This window comes from Neopelma chrysocephalum, unplaced genomic scaffold, assembly GCF_003984885.1.
Source record: "Neopelma chrysocephalum unplaced genomic scaffold, ASM398488v2 Primary Assembly neopelma1_73b, whole genome shotgun sequence".
NCBI lineage: Eukaryota > Metazoa > Chordata > Aves > Passeriformes > Pipridae > Neopelma > Neopelma chrysocephalum.
The window spans coordinates 2984362-3011508 of NW_020897734.1; the positions used below are offsets into that span (position 1 = coordinate 2984362).

The following is a 27147-nucleotide window of genomic DNA, read 5'->3' on the forward strand; positions in this document are numbered from 1 at the left end:
AGGCTTTAAAGAGTTTTCCTGCCCTGGGTTTGTGCTCTGTTATAAGGAACTAGCACTAGTAAATATTTGCCAGAGACTTACACAGTGTACATGGTACTTCACCAGCTCTGGTTCAGTTGAGTATTTTTAATAACTAGTTTTTATTTTAAATAAATGTATTTATTAACAGAATTTCTGGGAGTAGTAGCCCATAGATTCATATTTGAGTTTTGTCTGAAATGTGAGGGGACTGACAAGTAGCAGATTCTCTCAGTTTTGAAACACACAGTCTGTAGATCTGCTACCAAATCTTTCCAGTTTTGTTCATAGGAACCAAGTCACCTTTCTCAGCAACGTGCCAAGGGCAAAGTCAGCATCTAGAAATCAGTGTTAGAAGAATTTGCCAGTTCTAGTGGTTGAGACATCTCCACAGAGAAAGTGAAGGCACCTTCCAGCTGCCTCCATTAGGCTTTAAATTTCTGTTGCCTTTAAACAGGTTCATACTCACACTCCTGCTCAAAAGTAACCTTAAGTTTTGAGTATTTTCCTCAGATGAGACATGTGGTAGTATTAAAATAAACTTTCCCATTGAAATTGTAATGTTTCTGTATCACAAATGACTGGAATTGATAATTCTAATGCAAAGACAGCCTTTTTTAAGAATCACAACCTTACATTAAAACACTGAGTTTAAACTTAAACCACTACCTAAGCACTTTTTCCTCTAAGTTCCATTCCTTTATGTGAAATCATTTTTAGATACTAGTTAGCAGATTAGTGTTGATGGGGTTTTTCATTGCTTTTTTAAACACAGAAGTCAAGCTTACAAATTAATGTTTTAGACTTCACAGGAGCTCTGTGATCATTCTACAAGAAGTAATTACATGTAACTTGGTGCTTAATGGGACTCTGCATTTGCCTTTTAACAGTGTGCTGGTAGTCTATTGAAATAAATATAATTTTTTTATGGCAGCCTTGGACTTCTAACAACTCATGCCTTCCTTTACAGGGCACAAAACTATGGATAATAATGGAGTACTTGGGTGGAGGGTCAGCTCTGGATCTTGTGAGTATATGATTATGCATTATAAGTACCAGTGAACTTTATTTCATTCTGCTCTTATAGCCACTTTATAAAAATCATGTACCTGGAGGCAGCTGCTGTTATATCAGTGCTACATTGTAATGCTCCAGAAGTAGTTCTGTTACGTTGAATTCATGTTAATTTTTTAATTTTACTCCTTGTCTCTAAGCTTTAGGAAGAACCCGTTTGTTCTCAGTCAAATGTAAGGCAATGTTTTTCTAGTATGAGAAGTACCCTTTTTGCTGTATGTGGTGGGTTTGTGGCTTTGGGATCCTCTGTCCATCCCCTCTCACCTCCTCCCAGTAGAATTCATAACACTTAAGTAAAAACTGTTTTATTTAGGTTTGGGTCTCAGGAATGAATGCAGCTTGTGTCCATGGATACAGTTAATTTTAACTGGTTAAAAGGTGTTGGGTTTTCCATTTTCAGGTATTTTTGGTTAAGCATGAAAGTGCCTTTTACTTCAGATAGTGTGGCATTCATGGAGGGTGTAGCTTGGAGAGTGCACGAGCACAGTCCACCGTGTGTGGCTGTGGTTTCCCCTTAGTTTCAGTACAGCTCTGCCTCGGCTTTAACGCTGCAGACCCACCCTTTTCCTGTAAGATAATATAGCTCAGTCTTTCTTTGTGTGATTCTGAAGGGAAAATATCATGTCTTCACTATTACAGGATGGTGATAATTATGTATTTACTAACAGGGGTCCTCTCTGTGAGAGTTTTGAAGTATGTGCTTGACTTCACCAATCTGTTTAAACTTCCTTATGGAATTACATCAACTCAGCTACAGGGATGCAAAAGCATAGTAATTATGTGTAGCATGGGGTAGTTTGTAGCTCTGGAACCTGATCTTTTTGAGAAAGGGGCTGTGAGATACTCTGACACTTCTGAGTAATTGATAATTTTCTGTGGAGTGTCAGAAAGAGTGGAATAGTTTTTACTAGTGACAGTTGAATCACTGAACCTTTAGAAGAATAAAATTTGTTTTGCCTCACTTTGCCTTACCATAATTTCATGGTGTTCACTGTTTCATTGCTGTGTTGTTGGTATTTTTTATTAGCAGAACCACCCACCTTAATTTCTTCTGTTTTACTCACATAGCTTTCTAATGTGCAAAGTTTACCCTTACTCAATACTAGGAGCTTTATAGTAGCACGTTATGTTCTTGATGCAAAAGCAAGCTTGGAATCAAAAATGCTGGAACAAGTAAAAACTGAATCATTAAATTTAAAACCCATAGTCAATAATAGATTAATCTGTTTTGAAATAAGCTGGGTTACTTAATTTACTTAATCTAAATTGCAAAATTCAGACTGGTGTGTTGGTTGTCTGTAGGGAGATATAACTGTGGAAATTTAGTTCTTGCTTTTCGTGTGCTTTGCATTCTGAGGGGAGCACAGACAGTGTATGTTAGAGGAGGAACAGCATTTTCAATCTATTACCTATCAACGGGATATTTTGAAGGTGATCATTTGAGTGATCATTCCATTCTACTAGAATGTTGACATAAGTAATGGCATATTTCATGAATTCTGTTAGTTCTCTATTTTTAAAATATCTTTTAAGATCAAGATTTAATTTAACCAATAACAAGGCAAAAATTAGATAAAAGACTAAAATTATTTTACTGTGTCTTTTCTCTAAAGCTGCGTGCTGGCCCTTTTGATGAGTTTCAGATTGCTACCATGCTAAAGGAGATCTTGAAAGGTCTCGACTACCTACACTCAGAGAAGAAAATTCACAGGGATATAAAAGGTGTGTAATATTTCAAATGTTACTTTTTAAAGGCTTTAATAACTGTAAGAGCAGTATTCTAATTTAGATATTATGTTATTTCTCCTTGGCAGCTGCCAATGTCTTGTTATCAGAACAAGGCGATGTTAAGCTTGCTGATTTTGGAGTTGCTGGGCAGCTGACAGACACACAAATTAAGAGGAACACCTTTGTTGGAACCCCATTTTGGATGGCTCCTGAAGTTATTCAGCAGTCAGCATATGATTCAAAAGTAAGTATGAGAGTGGAACACCTTTTCTTTGTATCTGATGATCCAACAGCATCTACTTTGATTTTTTTGCTTTTAGCTCTATCAGTGTGGAGAAAAAAAATAGATTTCAAATTACAGGGTTTCAAATACTGAAGTTAATAGTAGGATTAAATTGTTTTTATACAGTAATTACATGTCATTGTCCTCCCCTGCAGGACATATGCAAAGTCACCAAGTAAACTGATGCTGTCATGTCTCTTTCAGAGCAACTCCCACTATGCTTTCAGTGTTGGGGGGTGGTTGGTTTGGTTTCAATTCAATGTTTCTCATTTAAATCACACAGTAATAAAGTACTCACAGAGTAGAATACCACCAAAACTTGGTGGTTTATTTAAAGCCGGGATGGTGGCTAAAATTTTACTCTCTTCTCAGATTTTTATACACAGCTCTGGATATAATTTCTTTAATGGTATTTCTGAGGATCTGTGTAGTGTGGAAAATTTTAGCACAGGTCACTGATGTGAGAAAGGTAAAAAGTGACCTGGTAGCTGCGGTACCATTATGTCACCTTGTGCATTTCTTTGTCATGGGAGCTGTTGATGGATGACTAATTGCAAAGGAGAGTTTCCCTATGTGAACTAGCAGTAGAAAAACAGAGCTACTCTTATGTTTCTGAGGGTTGAGAACTGTTGCTAGAAATGACAATAAGGAGGGGACAGTCCCCTCTTCTCCTGTGTGTAAACCCACAAGATGACCTGGAGTGCATGGTTAGGGAAATGGCAGCATGTTTTAGTGCTGGCATTGGACTTCCCATTCTGTAGATACAACCTTAAATAGGAGCAAGAAATCTAATAATCCTGGGATGTGCAAAGTAACATTTTCATGCTGTTTTTTTTCTCAAACAGTAAACATAAAACTGTACTTGTGATGTGCACATAAAGAAAAGACTGTTGACTATCTGAGGTGTCCTGAAAATATTCACACTGCAGGAGACTTTCCCAGGATCATTCAGACTTGAAGGAATTTGTGTACTTGCCACAAGGGTTCTTGCTGATAAGAGAGTTGTAGTTCTCCTGTTAAGGGTTTCAGTGGTGCAACTGTACTGTGCTCCCTAGGGCGTTTTGGAAAAACACTCTCCCCTGCTGTAAAAGTGTGTGTTTGGCCAGTCAAAATTGGAATAATTCCTCTTCTGCTTGCCCTGTGCATAGATCAGCTTTACCACCCCTTCATTTATGTTTTCCCAGCAACCTAATCTTTTGCCTTCCATATCTCTTCAGTATGTTGCAAGAGCAGTGTCCTCCCCCTTTTCTTGCCATGCCAAAAGTCTGGTGGGAAAGCACAGAGGATACAAGCCTTTGGTAGGACAGATGAAGGGTTTGGACAGGATACACTTCAATTTCTGGACTAATACCAATGAGTGTTTTGATATCTGGACTGAATTTTAGCCTTTCTTCTCTCCCTGCTCCAAAATGGTGGAAAACAAAACAGAAATGAATATAATTTTTGTAGTGCCAGAGATTTACAAGCCCCATCTCTTGTAAAAATGTTTTGCTCCAATTACAGTTGTTGGTTATGGTTATGTTATTTCAGTAATAAACTATGAGCTAGTTTAATTATTTGATAAGAAGTACAGCTATTTGATACAAATACAGAATTTGTTTGTAATGTTTACTTTTAGCTAAAATAAATAGTACTTCATTATTCTTCAGAAATTTACACTGTGAACTTGGTGTTTAAAGTCTAACTAGTCAATAATTCTCCAGCTAAATTCATCAAGCAGTCTGTTAGGGGAGAAGTTAAGTGATCACCTGCTGCAGTTGATTCAGGTTTCTGCCTTGTTCCCTTACGGTGAGCTGTCAAACAAAGTTGGATACCTCAGTGCATCTTCAGTTTAAAAAGTGACATCACCATGCAGTTTTGGTACCTAAACAAACTCTGAATTAGACACTGGAAATTCGTTTCAGTTTGTAGTTAACATACAGAAAAAAGTCAAAGGAAGATTAATGTTTCTGAAGCTTTTTCCAAATGCATGTGAATTTAAGTGCCCATTTAACTTGCAGACAGTGTTAGAACAATGACTGCAACAAGAGTGATGATGTAGATGTTTGTCATTAAAGACTGATTAAGTCAGCCAGGTCTTTGGGAATCAAGTATTCCCAAAGTATTAGAAAGGAATATTTGCACTATCTATTTAGAGCAAAATAAGTTCTATTATATAAATGCAGTATATGTGAAGATTTCAGTTATTAAATACTTAGTCATATTGGCCCTTAATTTTGTACTAAATGTCCTTTTCCCTTTTTTCAGGCTGACATCTGGTCATTGGGAATCACAGCAATTGAACTGGCCAAGGGGGAGCCTCCCAACTCTGATATGCATCCAATGAGAGTTCTGTTTCTCATTCCGAAAAACAATCCTCCGACTTTATTAGGGGAATTCAGCAAACCTTTTAAAGAATTCATTGATGCATGTCTGAATAAGGACCCAACATTTGTGAGTAGATCTATGTGTGTGTGTATACAGCTGTTTTGGGTTTGTTTTCTACTCTCTCGTGCTTGCAAAGTGTTTTGATGGTGTTGGGCATCGTCGTTGATTGAAATAATTTTAGAGACAGTACTTTCCACTGTAAATGCCAGTGGTGCTTTTTAATAGCTCTGTGTCCATCCTAGTCTCTTTTGTTTAAAATACTCAAAGGAGGAGGGAGAATGCAGAAAGAAATTACAGTGGCAGAGACAGATTCCTCAAATGCACTGAAACCTAGGATAATGTCAGAAGAGAAGCTTTAACAGAGGAGAGAATCATCTTAGATGCTTTTCTCCAGCACAACTTTTGCTGTCTGAATTCAGCTTACAAGGAAATGTTGCATTGGAGAATTTTGATTAGTCATTTTCCTGGGTGTGACCTTTTAACGTAGAAGGATAAGCTGTGTAGTCTTGTGGGTGACTTGATCGTATTTTTAGAGTGCTCGTAAATGTGGATTACTGGCTTTTCTTGACTTCCTGTTTCACTAATTTCCTGATGCTATAAAAGTTAGCTCTAGAAGTCCGTTGTCTTATTAAATCTCCCCTATTAGCATTTAAAATCATGAAATGTTAGCATAACATTAAATATTTAAAGTGTTTCTTACAGCGCCCCACTGCAAAAGAACTTCTGAAGCACAAGTTCATTATGAAAAATGCCAAGAAGACTTCCTATCTGACAGAACTGATTGATAGGTTTAAGAGGTGGAAAGCAGAGGGACATAGTAGTGATGAAAGTGATTCCGATGGTTCAGATTCGTAAGTTTATTTTCAGTTTAGTCTCTTTTGGGTTTTTTTTAAATTTATTTAGATAATGTTACTAAAGTAAGTTTGCTGCAGCTTCTCTGTGTAACTAACTCCATTTCTGTACACCTGTCTTTGTTCCATTTGTTTTTCCTTGGCTTCTTTCAAGAAACCCCCTGTATGAGCCTAAAGACTAATGCATAAGTCAAGCTGCGTGCTCATTATCTCTCTAAACTTTCTCTCTCTGAACTCACAGTTCTGTTTAAGTGCTATGTATTTCCTAGTCTGAGGCTAGTGATTGTACCAAAACCAGTGAATCACAATTAGGGATATTACAGAGCAAGGTTGAGGTGCATGAAGAAGTTTGCACAATGCCAGTGGAACAACATGCTTTCTGTAAGTCTCTTGCTTTTCTGGATATCAGATAACTGTTTTAAATGGGATGCCATGGGGGAAGGTAAGCTTTGTGGGTAGATAACATCTTCTCCTTGCTTTGATCACATTTCAATTTATCCAGCCTCTTTTAAAGTTCAATTAATGTTTAAATCCATGTTTTGCTTCTTATTCTAAGGAACATGGAACTAATCTGTATAGATTTGTTATGTATTTGGGTTACCTGTGTTTGCTTGGTGTTATGTTGTGACTAGTGTTATGTACATCGTGTCCTTTTTCTTCAGGGAGTCCAGTAACAAAGAAAATAACTCTCACCCTGAGTGGAGCTTTACTACAGTTCGGAAGAAGCCGGATGCAAAGAAGCTGCAGAATGGGACGGTATGTACAGTCTGAAGGGTTCTTTCTAACTGCTGCTTCTGAAGCCAGTTTAAGGAGGATGGTGATAAAACTTAGTATATTCATTTTTCATAGGAACTGACTGGTTTTTTGTAGTTCAAGAGACGATGCTTGTTGGCAATATTTCCTATGCCTGTGTCAGGCCCAAGTGCAGAGCATAATGCAGATTTACTTGATTGGTATCTGTTCATAGAGATGGGAATTTTAAAGACTTACAATATTAGGGAGGGAAAACTGAACTGTTTTCCTGACCCTCTATGACATTGTTTGAGGTGTGTCATCAGGCATCTATTTCAACATCCCGTATGCTTTGTTGATGTACTGTGCCTTTGTTGTTTTTGTAACATACTTTAAGCACTTTTTAAAATTTAACTGAACTTCCAAAATCACACATACTGTGTCAAAGGCAGTGTGTATGTTGCATGGGAATATGCTAATGTAATTCTTATTTGTTAACTTCTAGGATCAGGATCTTGTTAAAACCCTGAGTTGTTTAACTATGATAATCACCCCTGTGTTCGCTGAGGTAAGTTTTGGCTTAAAAAATTTCTTTGAAAGCATTAGCCACATGTCTGATAACTTTAATAAGTTTTTTCTGGTTTGGTTTGCTCCTCAGCTCAAGCAGCAGGACACAAATAATGCTAACAGAAAGAAAGCAATTGAGGAACTTGAGAAAAGCATCAATATGGCAGAAGCAACGTGTCCAGGGATCACAGATAAGATGGTGAAGAAGCTTATGGAGAAATTTCAGAAGTAAGTAGTTTAGTCATAAGGGAAAGATCTGCTATGACCAGTGCTTTTATCTTTGGTAGTTTTAGCTAACACTTCCTTTTGAGACTAAAACTAATAGTAACAATTACTATGTCTAGTCTTCTAGTGATGGAACTTCACTTTTTCTTTCTTACTTCCTTTAATTTAGGCTGCAGTTTTGTTGTAAGCAGATTTACAGCCAGTAAGGGAGACAGAGAATCTTTGTCTTACCTTTTTTAGGAATATTTTCTTGAGAATGTTGCTTCTGGTGTTTTTTTTCCTCTGAACTGGTTAGATGAAGACATGTACTAGTTTAATGATGCAAAAATAATTATGTGCTGTTTGCCTAGCTGAAACAATACAATTAAAAAAATTTTACTTGCATTTTTTATCTGTAGATTTTCTGTTAATGACTCATCCTAAGAAACTTCACACAATTGACTGCTGTTTCATATGGACCCAGTGAAACCCACCAAAACTACTTCAAGCTTGGCAGTGCTTAGCTCATGAGCTCCTTGTGCCTTTTGGATCTTTGCAACATATTGATGGTGATTGAGGATTTGAAAGAACCTACTCAACTATTTTGTGGCAGTGCACATGGTTTTATATTTTCAGGAAATTATTTTGTAAAGAACAACTTTTAATATTGTAGTTTCACCTGTTTAATCTGATAAATGTTGAGGTGCAGTTTTGCTTTTAGAAATTACCATTACTTTAGTTAATAGAATGTGCAAGTACAGTATGTTTTGATGCTGTTTTGTTCCTGTACATGGGGGTTGTACAGGTCTTTTATATTCATGAGTTAAACTTTTGTAAATCACTAACAAGCTTCAGAGAAAATAGCTTTTTCACAAGCGTATTCAAAACATGTAATGTAGTGGCAAGGGTATTGCTGTAGCACCTGCTTCAACCAGCATATAGTTATCGTGCCCTGAAAAACAAACCTGCAACAGTATCTATTTTAATTCTGAATTGGTACAGTATTTTAGGCAGCTCTATGATTAAATATATTTGAGAGCAATATGTCAATAGTTTGCAGGTGATATGTAGCAACAGGTCTGTCCTGATGTACAGTATGTGTATTACCTTTTAGAACAGGTTTTGAAGTAGTAATTCAGTCTTATATCATCATGGTAGGAAAATTTAGAGCAATACAGTTGAGGGGGTGGGGCTTTTGGCAATAATGGACAAAACCTGAAGTCCAGTTTAACTTAATTTAATTTTTTTCCTCTGAGTACACATGCCTGGGTGGAAGGGAGCCAGAGAAGCCGAGCGTCGCATGTTACATACCTCACACGCAGGTATCAGTGTAACACCAGCGTTCTGTGTGGTGGTGTTGTTTCTCCTGTAAGATATTTATACACTTTTTTTTTGTTCTTAAATACATTAAATACAGTACATCAACATAATTTGTTTATAATTTTCTGAAAGTGTATTTTAAATATGTATTTACCAGTTAATATGCAAATAACTGAGTTATAGATATTCTTTCACAAAAAGGTAGTACTGTGCAGTACGGAGTGATTTTTTTTTTCATAAAAAGTAGGTAAGACTATAAAGTTGCTTTCAGTTATATATTTATGGTACTGCTAGATGGGTAATCTCTTCTGTTGTTTTTTTTTTTTGTTGGTTTTTTTTTTCCCTTTTTCAACCCAGTATGTATATTATGCTGAAGTTTTGAACTGGGATTGTTTTTCAGTACTTAGCTGTGGAACTGTTGGTGTAAATTTATTTTTGATAAAGGCTGGGTGTGTTTATTTTATGGTTCAGACCTGCACATTTTGTTTTTGCACAAAAGTAATTTTAAAGAATCTGAAATATATCTGCCAAATATTGAAAAAGTAATGGTGTGCAAGTAAATACTGCATTTTCAGTCAAATGTTGCCATTACATCATTTTTATATAAAGGACACTCGTGAGAGATGGTGGTTAGATATGCCAAGGACAATTATTTTCAATGGTGCCTACACTGTAAAAAAATTACTTTTAACTCCTTGTTTTAATTTTAAAAGAAATGTTTCTGTTTAAAACTTTCATCTGCTATATAACTGAAATTCAATTAGAATTTATATCTGAGAAAAAAGTCTGGAAATAGTTTTTGAAAACAATAATGTTATGGATTAAATAAATATTTTTATAAATGTAAAAGCAGCAAAAGTTGTAAATACAGTTGATCTGAAGCTTTACAAAATAACTGCATCACAGAAACAAATTGTAGTGCTTCTCTAGCTTCTGTAGTTGTTAGTCTTGTAAATCTGTTTATAGATGAAGCTTATTTCAATGTTTTGGGGGGTTTTAAATGGTTTAAAAATAAATATTTAAGTTCTGTAAACTTTGATGAGCTTGTTGTGTTGTGCGTTTTATTCTGGATTTTAGCAGCTGTGCAGAGGTGTGGACGTGGCTCTTACAGACCTGTGTTCTAGTTCAGGAAAGGTGATCCTTGCGTGGTGTTGTGGGGGTGCTCTGTGTGGCTTCCCCCCACGCTGTTCTTGTCCAGAGGATACCTGCCAGCTGCTGCACCACAGGAGTGAACCCAGGGTTCAGTGGGATTCCATTCCTAGAGAGGAGACTCCAGGATCTGTGACTCAGATGTGTGGCAGTGACGACACGGGAGCGGTGTCAGAACGCTCTGACTGCGTTCGACCTCGGCGCTGGGGAGCGAAGGGACACAAAGGCCTGTGCCACAGACCCCTCGGCTTTCACTTCGCCAGCCTCATCCCAAATCCCATTTTAAGGAGCTCCATACAGATTTTTCATGATTAAAAACGTTTTTACTTCCATGTCACTTCCCTTAAGGTGTTCTTTTTATGTGGGAGTCCGAGGGGAGAGGTGATGGGAATTCTTGCCGAATTTTGTAACTGATGGCTCGGCCCTGTTGACACCGGATCTTTAATCTATGCAACTCTATGAACAGCTTTGGGTAGGTGGGGTTAGCGAATGACATGGGAAATTGGAACCTGACCTATGTATAATATGACTGTAACAAGTTGCTGAACTGTGGTGCCTCTTCTTTTCCTGAGAAGTGGGTGGGATGTATACCTACCTCATGGGACAGCGTGGGGAGAAACCCAGCCACGTGTATAATACAGCCTTGTTCTCTCAGAGCACAGACCATTCAAGAAGGTTTTTTATTGTGCTGCATATGGCATTTCTGCTCCTGAAGTCTCTGTGCATCTTAAGATTATAATTAACTCCTAAGAATGGATGTCTGTATTGCTGGTTCCAGAGAAGCTGTCTTTTTCCCACATGTGTTAGTTATTGATGAACTGTGTAACTTAAGCAGCAGTGTTCTGTTGCTGGCAGATAGCTAATGGAAAGATATATCAAAATATTCATGCAGGAACCATCTTTGTGCTCATTTGGTTTGCGAGGCTTCCCACTGTAGGTTGAGAAGAATTGCTACTGAAGCAGTCTGAATTGCAGAATAGAGAAATGTATTTGTTCTTGGGTAGGTGAGTCCTGTATCAGTGTAACCTCTCTTAAAGCCCTTGGTCTCTGACCCCTCTATTCGCTTCTGTACAGTAATTAAGTGTAGTGTCGTCACACCTGCTCCTGCCTTCACTCTAATGTCAGTAGCTGAATAGGAGATACATAGATTTTGATGTGTTTGCACGAAGTTTAGCAATTGTTGACAGTCTGATTCTTATCACACTGTTTTATGGCTTAACACTGGAATAAAATTATTTTTCTCTTTTGCTAAGTTTTAATGGTATATGTGCTGGTTTGTCTTATTTCACATCTTTCCAATAAATGGAGTAACACTTACTACAGCGATGAGGTAACTATGCTGAAACCTGTCAGTGCTTCTCCAAACTGAAGTTCTTTGAATATTGTGTACATTTTGCTTCTTTTTATTTCCTAACACCTCTGCCTAAAAAGTCGCTGAACACTGTGCATTTGAATTTCAAGATCAGCTTTATCTATTTTATATAAACCAGTTACCTCAGTCTGAATGCATTGAGTAGGTTAATGTTTTCACACTGTAATGCTGCTGTGCCTCCTCCCCTTCTATAATACTTCCTTGTGTAGGGGCTGTAACAGTTTACGTTTTCCAGGTACTGCTGTCTGTCTTTCACCACTTCCATGTCCTCTCTATATCCTTGTTTTCTTCCTTAGAAGAAACACAATCACACAATGTGCTTGTCTCTTTGGGGTGAACAGGGCTGAGCAGGGACTAGGGAGAAGGACTTAAGGCTTGTTTCAGTTGTTCTCAGCGTGTGAGCCACTGCTTACTGGGATTGTTCCTTAATTTTAGCAATCCCAAGAAAGCTGGTTTGCGTAATGGATGTAGCTTGGAGATGTTAATTTCTGTCACTTGCTGACGAGCTGCTTTGTTCCTCTGCTATTGTTGACTGTCCTGTAGGATGTGCTGAGGCACAGTGCCACGCTGTGCACCAGTGCTCTCTAGTCAATGGAAAAATCCAAAAATAGTTCCCAAGTCCTTGTTTCTCCTTCTCAATGCTGTTTTCCCAGCATAGCCCTGAACACCAAAGCTGGCAGCTCCTGAAGATTTGAGCAGGATAGCTGTACATTGATCCCTCCTGGTGGGGCTGTGTGTCTGCTCTGGGACATGCTCAAGATAAAGCTGACCTGGGCCAGCCCTCACCTGTATGTCCACATGTGTTCAGGAGCCAACAGTGATTGTGGGTGTATCCCTGGGAGGGACATTCTCCCTGGGCTGCGTGTGCAACCTGTTTGAAACGCTGGTGCTCTTTTAACCTTCTAAAACATCATGCACATATAGATTTCTATTCTCTGGAGTGAGTGGTGATTTTTGCTCTTTCCAAGGTGCAGAGCTTTGGGAAAGGGAAGAAACAACTCTAACCAGAATTATCCCTTTTTTTTCCCAATAGACTATGTGCCAGAGCAGCATGAGGGATCCCTGTAGTTCACAGCTTCAGCACAGGGTAACCAGGAGCAGAAGCAAACCTTACAGTGTGCTCGCTTGTTGGTCTAATGCATTCCTTTGGGCAACCAGCCAAGAATGTGGCAGTTTTCAGCAGCATTCAGGGACCTCAGCAAGTCTCCCCAGTTGCACAGAGTGAGCCAGCAAACAGTGCAGGAGAGGGAAAACAGCTCTTTGGAGCACTGAGGGCTGCCAAGGAGCAGGGCAAGGTGACCTGGGGGTACAGATGGCACAGGGCAGAAGGAGGAACCCAAAACTCCATTGTGAACAACTTACTTTTATTGTCCACCTTCTAAAACAAAGGACAGCAGTACCCAGGGTGAGCAGTACCCATAAGCCCAGTTCTTTTTATGTTTTAACTTACTTTTTTTGTTCCAGCTTCCTTGTTTGTGAAATCCATTGTAGCAGGTCACAGTGGTTTCTCCACTGTGGATTTTCTGGGCTGTCCCTCTGCTTACAGTCATGTCCTACAAAGACTTACAGGGTTGTTTTTAAAGAAAATTATCAAGAGCTCCCCTAACATCTTACAGAGGTGTCATCAGTCTCAAGATTTCTGAGTAGATTTCATGTGGGTTTAGGATAATAGTTTTTGTAATAAAAATACTTCCAAGAAGCTGCCTCTTCCTTTCCTACCCCCTCCTGAGATCTTTTTCCCTGTGCTGCTTAACTGAGGCCTGATTTGGGGAAACAAAGGACCCCCTTACGTGCCTCTCTACCCGAGATTGAAGCAGGGCCCTGAGATACCAGGGTTCTCAAGGATAATACCCTAAACTGGCAAGGGAGAAGACAGAGCAGTTTGCTTCCTCCACGGCTCCAGGAACTGCAAGGAGCACGCATACACCTCTTATCCTCCAGGGCCATCTGCTCCCCGCAGCGTTGAAGGGAGGTGAGGCAGGTGGAGGAGATGGGCTCTGTGCATTGGCTGTGTCCACATGGAGTCATCTCCTGGAGCAGACCCCCATGAACATCCTGCTCCTCTCCAAAGGGGCCTCAAACACCCTTCCCACCAGTGTTCTTCCCTGCAGCTGGGAAAAAACAGCGGCTTAAACTGTTCCATGAGAAGTCTCTTTTCTTTTTCTCCTTCCCCCCTCAGTGAAGACTCCAGCAGCTGAGCTCCAAACCATAATGGGCTGTGTCGTACCCATCAGCTGGGGCAGGACACAAGGTCTTTTAACAGAGCTTTGGGAAAGCCCTGGCCCCTCGCTGAAGCAAGACCCCCTATGTATGGTGGCAGAGACACACCAGCAGGGGTTGAATACTTCTGAACACTCCCCTGCTGTCCATTAACACACCCTGGAGAACTCACACAACAGAAGCCCATCAATGTTTCATTAGCTGTAAGCAAACGAGAGTGTCACCATTCCATGGTCCTGGGTCAGTGGCGGTCACCTCTGCTCCCTCTGGCCGGTGTCAGGCACCTAGGTGAAATACTTGGAGGGCCCCCTTGAGGTCTTTTCAGCAGCACTGGTGGCGAAGGACACCTCCTCATCCTCCTCATCCAGCTGGAGGCTGCCGGAGGACAGGCGCACCCGGGCCATGGGTGAGCGCAGCACCCGCCCGTACAGGGAGCAGTAGTCGGCGGCCAGAAGGTCCGAGTCGGAGTCGCTGGACTCGGTGCTGCTGCCCAGGTAGCGCTCGGTGGAGCGCCGTGGCCCCAGTGCCAGCCCTTGCTGGGCTGGTACGTGCCAAAACGCGCCTGCTTTCCGGCTGCTCAGCGCAGGGCACGGCCCCAGGGGCCTGAACTCAGAGCCATAGGGGAAGCGCATGGTTTTCATGTCCGACTGGCTCCAAGACCGCTTGGGAGGCTGCTCCTGAAGGCCATAATCGAAGGAGCGAGCCAGCGACCTGTTCTCCCCCACCACACCTCTGCCCACTGCCGTGCCCACAGCCTCACGGTCCAACTCCCCAGCCTGGGTCCCACCCGGGCTCTGCCTGGGGGGTTTTGCTGCCATGGGGCCACATGGACCAACTGGTCCTGCTGCATCCTCACCAGGTGCCAGTGTCTGGCACGGGGGCTGCGGGGCCCTGTCCAGGTAGAAGAGGAGCTGCGGGGCCGGGGCAGCCACGGGCAGGGGACATGGCACGTCCATGTACACAAGTGGCCGGGCACTCACCTCCCGCATGTTGCCCACCGAGGTGCTTTTATTGTTCCCAGAGAACTGGTGGTGGGGCCGAAAGGATGTCAAAGGGTTCCTGGCAGCAAAGAGGTCCATGGGCTCCCATGCCCGCTCCATCTCCAGCTCAGCGTAGAGCAGGGGGAAGGCAGACGAGCTTTTGGAGTGGGGCAGGAAGGTGGGGGATGCTTCGGGCTTGGAGTGTTCCAGCTCAGTGGTGAATGTCACCTCCACCGTGGAGCTCCGGCGCCGGCTGTCCAAGGTGGGCTCGGAGGCGTGCACTCCGTTGGCGTGGTACGAGCCTCGGCTGCCGTAGGCCAGGCGCAGCTCCTCCACCTGGGCAGGGCAGAAGGGTGGGTGGGTGCCCAGGGAGGAGCTGGCAGCGAGTGCCCAGAGCTGGGGCTGCAGTGCCAAGACCCCCTGGGCACAGCACCAGCTATTGCTGGCACCATGGGGCTGTACCTGCTTGGAGACGTCCGTCAGGAGGTCCGGGGAGGAGCGGCACTGTCTCTCGTCGTAGCGGGATGGGTAGTGCTTCCTGCAGGCCGAAAACATGGGTGGGTGCATGGCCGGGAGTGGGTGCCTGCCCCTCCAGCCCCTCCCAGGCACTGCCCTCCTCCGTGACCCCCAGTACCTCTCGAAGGGGAGGCTTTTCATCTTTGCCTTCCTCCCGTGCTCCAGCAGCTGCCGCTGCGTCCTCCCACTGCAGTGTAGAGGGAGAGGTGTGAGCAGCACCATCAGCCCCAGCCTTGGGCAGTCCTTGTGCCCCAGGTGAGGGGGTGCAGCAGGACTGAGGCAGTGGTATCTCTAGCAAAAGCAGCTGTTAGGCATCACCCTCTTGCATCCAGCCAGGGCTGACACAAAGGGGAGGCTCAGGCCACTCTCGTGCCCTTCCCGGCCCCAGCGGTTTGTTTTTCCCCTGGGACTTTACCTGTAGCGGAAGCTGGAGCCCTTGCTGCACAGAAGGGCTTTGGGCTTTGACTTGGGCTCCTCAGAGAGCCTGAAGAAGGCGTGGTACTCCACACATGTCTTCCAGAAAGCCTTGCAGGTGTCCCTGCTCGCCATGGTGAACTCCAGTGTGTCCTTGCACAGCTCCTGCATGCCAGAGACAAGCCAGCCAGTGTCGGGGGCATGGGCCAGGCTGTGCTGTTTGCCCTCCTCAGCCCCAGAGGGTCACACTGCGCTGCCAGTGGCTCTGGGCAGTGCAGCATCACATCGCTGGGGACAGGCCAGCAGCACGTGCCACATTTAAGGGGAAGCAGCATCGCCCACGAGCAGCAGGAGTGGATTTTATTCAAAACTGGGGACTTTGTGTGGCTGATCTTCCATCCACAGCTGCTTGCTCACGAGCCCCAGCAGCTGCCTGCAGCATGGTACTTACAGAGATATTTGCATGGAGCTTGATGAGAAAATGCTTCCTTTTGAAACTCAGTTTGCGAATTTTGGACCAGTTGAAGGTGTTGATTTTTGTATTGCCCTGCAAGGATGAACACAGTAGTTAGAGCAGGACAGGGCAACCTGTAAATACAGAAATGTGATGGGCCAAGACCTGAGCTTGCAAGATACTGCATGAGACTCCAGTGCAGCTCTCAGTGCTGCTGGCGTCTGGAGAAGGGGTACTGTGATTTGGTGTTTGACCCTCCTCTCCACCAGTTGGTTCTACAAGTGGAAATTAAGGTTCAGGGCTTAACTCTGCCCATTGAAGCTCTTTGTAAAAGTCCAGGATCCCAAGACAAACCTCACAGAGATCAAGGCAGGGAATCCTATCTGTCTCAGCTCAAATGCCACGAGTTAATGCAGAATCAGCCCACAAAAGAAATAAGACCCTTCTCTCTATTGCTGGGAAGCGTAGCAGAGCTCAGCTCACCCCTATGCATTTAGACCCGCCTTAAGCAGGCTGCAAGCTTACCTTATCCCTTATTATCACTGTGCACCAGTTCAGACACAGCCACACAACACTGGTGTCACAGGAGAAACAGTCAAAGTTGCATTACTCCACGCTGTGGCACCAGGACTCTCTCAGCTTTCTAGGAGAGCCCAGATTTTAATGGGCTCACAGATGCCCTAATCACGCGTGAGGGGTGCTTATGGCTCTGAATAAATAAGCAGGTCTGGCAGTGCTAATTACGAAGAGCAGACCCACAGGTAGGATTTATCGGGGCTGGTTGTTTTTTTTTTTGCTCTGGCAAGACGTTCCCAGGTTGGAATGAGCTGGTGTGGGAGGCAAGCTCTGCCTCGCGCCGGCTGCGAGGAGCTCTGTGGTGTTTACTCTGCAGCTCCGCCGTGATTACAGCGTTATGTAATTGCACAGACGTGAGGGGGCTATTTGAGCTGGAAGATTACATGGTGAGCACATGTGACAGAGCCCTGTAACCTGTGGTGCCTACACCACCGTGCTCGTGGGGACAGGAGCCAGCAGAGCTGGGGCAGGTTCAGTGGCACACAGCAGGTGGTGGGGCTGAGCCCCCACGGAGCATCCCCTCCACACCCGAGGTCTGTGGAGAATACTCTCTCCTGAAGGATTTTGAAGGGTTTGGAGCACACAGAGGGGAGAAGGGACCCCCCAGCTGAAGGGGTTGTCCCTGGGGACAGGGCAACCCTGAGCCCGGGCTCACCCGCAGGACCAGCACCCCCATGTGTGTCACGGCCAGGTTGATCTGTGTCCCCTCGCCGTCGCTGGCAGGGTGTGGGCGAATCCCGTACATCTCCAGCTTCCTGGCCACGTCCAGCAGCTGAACATCTGACTCAGCCGGTGTCTTCCCTCTGGAGACACAAACACACAGGAAGAAACAGGAATGAGAAGGCAGATGCTGAAATGGGCTGAAAAAATGACATTTGGGGTGCGCACATGCTGGCATCACACCCACCCCTTGCCAGGCCTGCCTGCTGATGGGAACAGTCCTGTCAGCAGGCATCCATCAGGTAGTTTGGGTGGGTGGCCACGGTGTGGAGCAGCCCTTACCTGTGTCTCCGGTGGTAGTGCATAATCTTGTTGTCCAGGTACTCCTGGTTGGGCAGGTACCTGTGGGTCGCCAGGTGCTGCTGGTCTGTCTCCTCGTGGAAGTCGCCCAGCTCGGCTTTGGGGAACGTGGAGAGAGCACGGATTAGACTGTGAAGGGTCAGCGCAGCAGGAACCCCTTGCTCCACAGCCAAAGCCCCATCCCTGGGGAAGGGGCACCATCCCCGCAGGCACTCGCTTGCCCTTACACTGCAGCAGGTGGGAGACGAGCAGCGCCGCGCTCTTGTCACTGCAGGGCAGCCGCCCCTGTGCCAGGTCCTTCTTGATCTGGAGGGTGAAGAGGTACCTGTGGAGGGGGACAGGAGCATGCCCTGGGGGGAGCTGGGTGCTGGGCTGAGCCGTGAGGGCCTTGCCTGTTCCCGTCTGTCAACCCGTAAGATGGACACCCTCAGGGTCACGGGAGGAGAACACAGCCCCTGCAGAAGGCTGCAGTTGGGCACCACCATGACCAGTACATCCCTGTCATCGAAATGCTCATTAGTAGGTTTCAGAGTTAACATCCCTTTCTGTTTTGGAGGGGCATTTGCATCTCTTGGAGCTGGCGTTCTGCAGAAGCACTGTCTTAGTTTTATTCTCAGTTCCTGTTTGCAATGCTTTCTCAAAAATGTAAGAGCTAACAATGTCATTTTTAAAAACAAAATTATTCTTTCAGGACACAACTTGAGGCAGGAGCTAGACTGAACAGTCAGACTCGGTGCCCAACTGCTGAAGCGTTTGGCAGTAAACAAATTGCAGCCTCCTAAGACAGCTGATCCTTCAAGTGGATTTTGTTTAAAAACAGAGGATCAAGAAAAGATACTCTCTGGGGTTTTTTTGTACAGTACAGAGCTCTTTCAATACTTAGAATAACCAGTGTTCACAGGCAGGCTGGGGGGGAATAAAGATATAGAATTAACACATGCTTTGCAACTGCAAAAATATGGAACTGTGCAATAAGAAAGTAATAGAACAAGTGCTGTACCTGGTCAGCTCTTCTCTCAGGTGGCCGGGGTCCACTGGGAAAAATTTCACCATAAATTTGAAAAGAACCTCCTTAGGATCTTAAAACACAACACCTTCATAAGTTTTCTTTTACATGCCTATTGAGAACAATTACAACTCTCTTCACACATGCTGTCTCTTTACAGAGTAAATTAATCCGGACCCTTACAAATCTGGGCTGGAAGCCCTGAACATCAGGGACTCCAGCCTGCCCCCCCAAAAATAGCCTGCCCAGGTCCCCAGTGTTACCAATGGAAGCAAATAGGGATTTGGACATCTAAATAACACTAAGGAGAAAATGCCCCAGCAACTCTTTAAATTTGGAAAACCCCAGCCAGGAGGGGGTTTCCATGGAGCAATGCCAGGGGTGCTTGTTTGGAGCATGGCCAGAGCCCTGCTGCAATTGCCATCAGTGGGGCTGTGTGTTAAACTCAGGCCTCCAAGCACTTGGGATGCAACAGCTCCATAGGAGGCTGTTTGGGCAAAGCATTTCTTGTGGGATGAGTGAGAGCAAGTAACCAAGCCCAAGGCAAAGGGCATGGAAGGAGGGAGGCAATTATGTAGGCACCCATTGTCCCCAAACCCTATGGGATGGCTCAGAGGGACAGGCCAGAAGGTAAATGGCAAAGGAAACTGGTGTACGAAATAATTCCACTTGTGGTACACCCAGAAAGGGGAGGCTCTTTATCAGGCTTTCCCCTTTCAGGGAAGTTCCTGCAAACAGGGTTCTGCAGCCGCCCCAAGGCAAATACTGGGGTCGTGGCCTCATGCCCTCAGTCACCTCCTGGTCATTGTGTATTTGGGGAAAATATTTTGGGTTGATTGCAGGGGTGGAAACAGGCACGTGCTGAAAGGAGCACTGTGTTAACACCAGTCATGGCCACGGCAGGGGATGCTGAGCCTGAATTCAGGTCGGGCTCTGCAGCACCTCGGTGGGACTGGGGAGGAGCAGCAGAGCCTGTGAGGCACAAGAGTAACCCTCCCTCGCAGGGTCTGTGCTGATGGGAGCTGCAAAGGGGAAAGGAGGGCACGCAGGAGCACTGCCACACTGCCAGCACTGCCATGCAGCCACCCCAGTCCTCCACCAAGCTGTCAACTTATTAACACCTCAAGTCTAAAATGGTGCAGATACCAGATTGCAAAGGCAGCAGTATTTCCACAGGATTTTGTGTGAACTGAGGTGTCCTTGCAAACAGTCCTGCCAAGCCTCACCCTATAAAATGAGCTCAGGTAAGTGCTGGAAACCAGAGACCCCGTCCCCAAGCGATAGTGCTGCATGAACATGTCTGTGCTAGTCTGTCACTGGTAGTGATTTAGAAGAATTTTGTTCTTGAAATACTTACTTTTGACTTGCTTTGTTATGGGTTTTAGTGGTTCCAACCAGACCTGAAACAAGGCAGTGAAGAACTGGCTAAATAAACAGCACAAGAGATGGGGAATTAAAACAACAGCATCATGCTGGAAAGCAACACAGAAATGTTGGCCAGCTTGGCTGCTGCAGCAGGTGTCCCACTGGGCAGCCCCACACGGATGGCTATGGATAAACCCTGTGGGCCATGGGTATCGCTGGGGCTTTGCCAACAGGCTTGTGGCTCCTCTCCTAACTCCCATTTTCAAGTGGGTTTTTTTGCCATAATGGCAAAACTCTCTGTTTAAGTTTTCCATCTGTTATTTCAGGGAGGTGCTAACAAGTCCCCAGCCATGTGGGTGATGGCTGCAAGGATGTGGCATTTGCAACTCCAGGACCCCACGTTGCCAGCTGCACTCACTCACCTGGTTCCCAGCCTGGCTGCGAAACTCCAGCCCAAAGTATTCCTTCTCCGCAAGGTTGAGGTGGCTGCAGGTGAGGTTGAACAACCCTTTTCCGCAGGATTTTTGCTACCAAACAAACACAGCACAGAACAGAGGGTTAGCCAATGCTGACAGCAGCTGTGATGGAATTCCAGTGAGATGGGGAGAAGTTTCAGCTCCCTGCCTTCATCCCTTTCCTGATTGTGCTGCAGCAAAATCTCACTGAATAAATGCTGTTGGCTTCAGCATGTGGGACAGGACAACTGCATGCTGTGCTCTCTGTCTTGGGAAATCAGATTCCTTATCAGATTCCTTACCATCACTTCTCTCCTTTATTAAAGAACATGGAAAGGAAAGTAAGAGGAAAGAAATCTTGCTTTTGACTCACCTTTTGCAACCATCACTCTCTGGGCAGCTCTGTCCCTGGCAAAGCAGTGAGTGATCCCCAGAATGAGCATCCACCTGAGCCAGGGACAGCCATGGCAAACATGCTTAATTAAGAGCCTTAAGAGCCAACGGGAGCAGCCCTCAAACCTGTGCAGCAAGCCCGTGTGCCCTGACAGCTGGTGACCAGATTGCCAGGGACAAGCTACTATTATGGTTAATGGTAATTAACAGCAACAGGAGCCCGCAGAGATCCTGCGCCGTGGGCCCTGGGTCATCCGTGTGCTTCAGCAATATGAATTAAGTGGCACTACGTGCTGATAAGGGAGGCCAGGCTGTAGTTATTCCCAGTGAACAGAAACACTTGGAGGGTGCCTTGCTTGACTTGTTGCCGTGCTGCGTGACACGGTTGGAGAACAAGCCAGGACATTTCCTGACTTTGGAAAATGTTCCAGAAAGCACCAGAAATGAACCTGGCAGTGACCCACACCAACAAATACCCTGCTACTCCTTCATCAGCCTGTGAAAAGCACACCAAAAGGAAGTGTGGGTTACTGCAAAAGCAAGCCAGAGCAGAGAGGCCGGGTCAGACAGCTGCTAAATTATGGCATTTCGGGTGATGGAGGGAAAGGCAGGCTGCTCCCTGTGGCAGCGACTGTTCCCGGCAGGGGCGGGAGGGACCCGGCTGCTGGTGGTGATGCACACTAATAACCACCTTTCAGGGCTTCTCCTGGGATGAAATTGCTGGCTCTGTGTTGAAAGGCTGGAGAAAAGTGATAGCGTAATAACAGCATTCACTCTGCAGCACTCCCGGTTCTCCTCGAAATTACTGGATCACAAGGGTAATTAAAACAATTACAAATGTTTATTTCCAAGCTAGAATTTTCTAGCATGAAAGGCCTTGGCCTTTGTCAGGCAGCCAGGAAAGACAAGCATTTCTTACTGGGTTATTACCTACCAAAAGTCTGCTGGGAGCGACCCACTCTCCTCCAAGCCCAGCACTGCCCAGGGCAGGCACCACAGAGAGGAGCAGCCTCAAACCCAGGAAAACCTGCTCACTGGGAGACACAGCCCTGCTGCTGCAGGGGCTGCTTTAGAAGCAGAGCCTTTCTCTTGCAGAGTGTTGCTTTCAGGTGCCCCATCCTGGATTTTGGGGTGTCGAGGCCCCAGCCAGTGCTGCCACAAGTGCTGGGGCACAGTCACGCTCAGCAGCATCAGCTCTGCACAGCACCAGGTGAGAGAGGTGGGTGCTGAGCTGCAGGAGTGCAGTGCAAGGCAGGAGTGTCATGTGTGGCACTGTTTGCCCCAATTTCAACCCTAAATGTGACTTCAAGTAGAAGATGGTGGAAAGGAGGGGCTGTGCTTGCCCGTCCTGTCCTCGGTGAAAGTAGCTGGGACTGCAAGCAGGGTCAGAAAAACAGAGGCACATCCAGAGACAGATAGCAAGGTATGGGACACATGGGACACACACACCCCAGTCCCCAAAGGGACTCTGGCAGCACTTGCAGTCCAATGGCAAAGCCCATTTCTGCAGCATTCCCCATAGCATTGTCTGCTGCACCCAAGGCTAGGATTTAGGGGGTGAGCAATAGCTCATGGGATTTCGTGTGACCTTTTCCCACCACCTTGGATAATGTCCCCCCCGTCAGGCATCCTGCAGCTGGCACACAATGCCACCCACCAAAAGCCACCAACCCTGCCCATCCCTGTGTCCTTGATCCAGTGCCTCCAGCCCTGCACACCTCCTGTCAATTAATTCCCACCTTTACAAGGGACACATGACCATTAGACTTTGCCCTTCCCTCAGCCCCAGCAATTAGTTTTTCTGAGCTTGTTTGGTTTGCCTTTTCTTTCTTTTCCTCCCGATGAATATTGCCCTGTAGCAAATTCCACCAGCAGAGATGCCCAGGCTATGTCTGCCCAGGCTGCAACGTGGTTTGTCTTCTGTGCTCCGGAGGGAGGGCTCCAGGAGCTGCCCAGGCTTGGGGCTGCTTTGTAGAAACCCTTTCCAGAGAGGAGAGTGATATATCAGTGAGGGCACATTCCAGGTCACAGCTCTAGGTACCTGGGATGGCAGGGAGAAGGGAGGCAGCTTTGTAATATCTTTTCTCAGTGCAAAAAAACATTAAAGGCTGACTTGTGACTGTCCCTGTGCCAGGGCACTGGTGCCCTCCCAGTGAGAGGCACAGGGCTCACTGGCATGGCTGGCAGCATCCCAGCAAGATCCCATCTGCTCCATGGCTCAGCCGGGGGGTGTTCAGCAGGGAGGGCACAACAGGGGACGCCCAGAGATGTGCCAGGTCCCTTCCTTCCCCCGCCCTGGGGGCTCAAACCTGCCTAGTGTCATTCTGGGAACCATCTCAGCTGAAGCTGAAGGAAATCCTGGGAACTCAGGTCCTGGTTGTCAGCAAGGATGCAGACGAAGGCAGAAGCCTTCCCAGGTCAGCATCCAGCACCGGGAGAGGAACTCATTCCCATGCAAAGCAAACTGGAAATGAGACCTCGCTGCACGTGCTGGCAGCTGTGACACCCACGTGAGGCAGGTAGAGATGCACACATTGAGTGTGAGGTGGAGGGGGAATCAGGCCCACTGTGTTTTCTCTCTTTTGTCATTTTCCCTCCCATTATACTGAAGTACTCCCCATTCAAAAGAGCTTTCCCAAGTCAGGAGGGGTTTAGGAAGAGTTGCTTAAAATATCTGCTCAGAACTTAGCCCAAAGCAGTCCTTTTATACTGGAGAAGTCACTAATTCAACTACTCATTTATCGTACCCACACAGCAGCAAATGCATGAAATGCCTAAAAGGGGTTTCCAATACCATTCCATGCTAAAAAAGGAAATGACCAGGAGTTCCTTTAATGGAAGCTATTTGCTGCAATAACATGTCGTGCAGAGCTATAGTGCTCTGTTTTGGGCAAATAAGAAAACAGAGAAGTAAAAAAATGCAGCAACATTGTACCAGCAGCATCTTTTAAATTGTCTCTTACTATGACCTGATCTAATCAATGTGGGGGGAAAAAAAGGCATTTTAAAATGACTAGTCTAATTTTCAAGCTGACTCCAGGTCCAGGATACATTAATTAGGCTAAATCAAACCATTTTCATACTGTGCTAAAGGATGGAATTGCTTTCCAATCCTTTTTTGTGTAAAATGCTATCTCAAAGAAACGGAGCCGTGCATCTCAGAGAGCAGTTTTCAGCCTGTGCTATAAACCACAGAACAGGACAGTATCAGAAACGTAACAGGACTTGAAAAAAACAATTTATATTAAACACTCTGGTCCCACAGGAGATTCAGGTAAGTACTAGAACAAATCTACTTGAATTACTTAATTCACATAGCTACTGTGATTATCAAACCCTAACCAACAGTAAATGTGCAATCACACTGGTAAAGAGATGTTTCTAACACAGTCAAGATACATCTAGTTTCAGTTATCTACACACATATATATAAATCTAACACCATAGCTATTAATACTTAATATTTAAAACTTATTTCAGAGCTAGTATTTCTTAAATGTCAATTATTAATCACAATATGTTGTGGGAGACACTGTCATTCAGAAAATAAGATACGGTGAGTTTTTTTCCTCAGCTGTTCACAAAATCATTCAGTTTTCTTTTCAACTGAATGCCCAGGAAGAGATGCACACAGATTTTTCTCACCAGGGATAACTTGGATAAATATGCTATTTTTGTTTTGTTCCCAGATTTTACTTCCTTATTGAATGTTTATATTGGCAGCCAGACAAATGAGAAAAGAACTCGACACTTGTCAAGAGCATCACTTCATATTAACTGATTTCCGAAAGATGACACCAGATAAGTAAAAGCCGTTCCTCTTTCTTTATAAATACTGCCAATAACAGCAGAGAGCAGGAGTTTGTTGATGCTCAAAGACACTTAGCAATCAGTACTATAACCTCTGGTTTTGAATTTGAGGTTGGTTTCTTTGTTTGGTGGTTGTTGTTTGGTTTTTTCTAAGCTGCAAACCCAAAGCTATCACAGACCGCGCAATCCTTCAGAGCAGCAACAACTGAATATAATAACTTCAATAACTAACACCAGAAAAATAATAAAAATGCGATACCCACTTACATCAACTACAAAGATCTTCTGGGAGTCATCCAGAAACTGGACTTTCAGGTGCAGCATCCTCGAGCATGTGGCTGAGCGTGCGGCAGGGGTGGCAGTGCTAGCGATTTGAGCGGTGTGCCGGCCAGGGAGCCCTGACTCCTCTTGCACACATAATTTCCCTCTCAGCTGGATGGAGAAGGCTGCAGTCACAGATGTGGAGCGGAGGCTGGAGCAAAGGAACAGACGCTGCCTAAAAATGAGTTTTAAAAAAAAAGAAAAAAAATACTGATACCTCCCCTGGTTTAAATATCACCACTGCAATAAAGGATGTTTTCTGGCTGTGAATTATGGGTGTAGTAATAGGGGGAAGATTGGCAGTAATGGGGCTGAGATAAACACTGAGCTTCTACAGCTGGTGGTGAGCAATGCAAGGCCAAAGAGAGCCCACGCTTTGTGCCCCGGGATCATGGAAGAAGACTGAGTGTCTCTGCTGCCAAAGTCACCAAGAAGTGAGTATCACCTTTTCTCTGCCCAGGTTAAGGTACACTGGGAGAGCAGCTGGCTGGCAGCTGTGCTGGCTCCATGAGGTGGGTAGATCAGGTCCTGTCCACCAGCAATATGTGAATGGGCTGATGTACTTCACCAGAGACTGGGAAATGTTTCCAACTGAACTTGAAACCAGTTTTGAGTACTTCCTGGGGAGGTAGAAGAAAACCTGCTCCTAATTCCCTGCTTTCACCATGGTTTAGCAGCTTAGTGAAGTCTCACAAGCCAACGTGGTTCCCGTTCCACACCTGAAAAGCCCATGTCCCCACTAAGTAGCTCATCCTCAGAGTACCAGAGCCAGCTGCCCACCCTCGGACCCCTGGGCTCAGCCCAGGCTGCCAGGGGCAGCCTCCCCACGGTGTGGTGGGTGCCTGGAGCTTGCACTTGTGCTGCTTCTCTGCCCCAGCTGCTGTGGGGGCTGCAATGTCCTGTCTGACCCCTCTGGCCACTCACTGAGCACTCAGGCAGGGGCAGCGTTTGGGCAGGAGCCCCCACTTGCAGAAATAAATGCACTGAGCAGTGCCAAAGGCAGGCCCTGGGCTGTCATAGGGGATCACTATTGCTGCTGCTGCTGGAAAAACTCACAGTCATACGACCCTGTGGGACCCGGAGAGATAGAAACACATCTCAGCAACCGGAAAAGCCACATTTAGTGCTGCAGAGATTTTGCTTGTTGCTCCTTCCCCAGTTTCCCCCGAAACATCCACTGTAAGTCACTCCAGGCCATTTGCCATGGCCTCTCTTACACTTCCCAAATATTCCTGGGGATGTTAGGACAGAGGCTGTCAGGGCATATATGTAGCTTGTCATATGGGGTGCAGAGAGGAAGATCATCATCATGGCTAGGCTTCGTGAACGAAGATTTTGGGGAGAGGAAGAACACAGAGCTATTTAGCTACGGAAAAATTCATTAGTCTTCTACTAACCAGGACAAAAAGAAGTCTGAAAATTAAAGCCAATCTGCTTTTCCATGCGAAGCTGCTCCACAAATCAGCCGAGCCCATCATCCTGCAGTGCTGGGAGGGGATGGCTGTGCCCCGTGTGCCAGCTCTTCGTCAAGGACCAAATTTCCAGCACTGCCCGTGGCCCCGGGGTCAGCTCTTTGTGTCACAGGAGGAGGGCAGTGTCATGTACAAACCATCTGGGGGGGCTGAGTGCACTTTCCCTCTGCAATTTAAAATGTTTCTGCTGTCAAAAAATTGACAGGCACCGAGGAGAGGAGCAGCTCTCCCGTGAGCAGCTCTCACATCACGGGCACAGCTCTGCCACGGCCGCATTGGGAACACAGCGGGGGCACTGGTCCAGCAGGAAGGATGTAGTGGGGTGTGATGGAGGAGCCCCCAAACCCCAGAAGAAGCCAACCCTCCCTGCTACGGGCTTTCCTGGCATGCCAGGGGCACTGAACCTGGGCTCTATGGATGCTATTAGAAGCTGGGCACTGGCCAGTCGAGTTGTGGGTTTATTTCACTACCCTGGCATGA

At 45.5% G+C, this 27147-nt stretch overlaps 2 protein-coding genes across 4 annotated transcripts in view; one reads left to right on the top strand and one right to left on the bottom strand.

The window, feature by feature from the left end:
• Positions 1-10183, top strand: part of STK26 (serine/threonine kinase 26) — a 29824-nt gene extending 19641 nt beyond the window's left edge. Inside the window, exons 4-12 of the mRNA XM_027687136.1 lie at positions 989-1045; positions 2706-2814; positions 2907-3064; positions 5351-5536; positions 6173-6321; positions 6984-7077; positions 7559-7621; positions 7712-7848; positions 8244-10183. Of these exons, the coding sequence (XP_027542937.1) occupies positions 989-1045; positions 2706-2814; positions 2907-3064; positions 5351-5536; positions 6173-6321; positions 6984-7077; positions 7559-7621; positions 7712-7848; positions 8244-8268 (978 nt within the window). The 3' untranslated portion in view covers positions 8269-10183. The remainder of the gene's footprint in view (positions 1-988; positions 1046-2705; positions 2815-2906; positions 3065-5350; positions 5537-6172; positions 6322-6983; positions 7078-7558; positions 7622-7711; positions 7849-8243) is intronic.
• Positions 10184-13020: 2837 nt separating this feature from the next.
• FRMD7 (FERM domain containing 7) lies at positions 13021-25528 on the bottom strand. Of its 3 annotated transcripts, none has more exons than XM_027687290.1 (12): positions 25142-25528; positions 20639-20743; positions 20209-20251; positions 18846-18879; positions 18073-18170; positions 17828-17942; positions 17481-17628; positions 16247-16342; positions 15797-15960; positions 15500-15568; positions 15328-15403; positions 13021-15201 (listed from the first exon to the last, which is right to left on the bottom strand). In XM_027687290.1, exons 1-12 carry the CDS (start codon positions 25196-25198, stop codon positions 14170-14172), a joined length of 2037 nt encoding a protein of 678 aa, XP_027543091.1. In that variant the 5' UTR covers positions 25199-25528; the 3' UTR covers positions 13021-14169. The 3 variants fall into 3 exon arrangements, with proteins under 3 accessions (XP_027543091.1, XP_027543090.1, XP_027543092.1); XM_027687289.1 differs by having other exon boundaries at positions 18846-18924; XM_027687291.1 differs by lacking the exon at positions 15500-15568 and having other exon boundaries at positions 18846-18924.
• Positions 25529-27147: the final 1619 nt, after the last annotated feature.

Excerpts from the sequence above, each read along its gene's own strand:
- FRMD7 (XM_027687289.1), bottom strand. The coding sequence starts at position 25,198 with ATGCTGCACCTGAAAGTCCAGTTTCTGGATGACTCCCAGAAGATCTTT. Across the intron at positions 15,569-15,796 it reads GGCTCCAGCTTCCGCTACAG|TGGGAGGACGCAGCGGCAGC; the intron begins GTAAAGTCCCAG and ends TCTACACTGCAG. Across the intron at positions 15,404-15,499 it reads AAAAGCCTCCCCTTCGAGAG|GAAGCACTACCCATCCCGCT; the intron begins GTACTGGGGGTC and ends TTCGGCCTGCAG.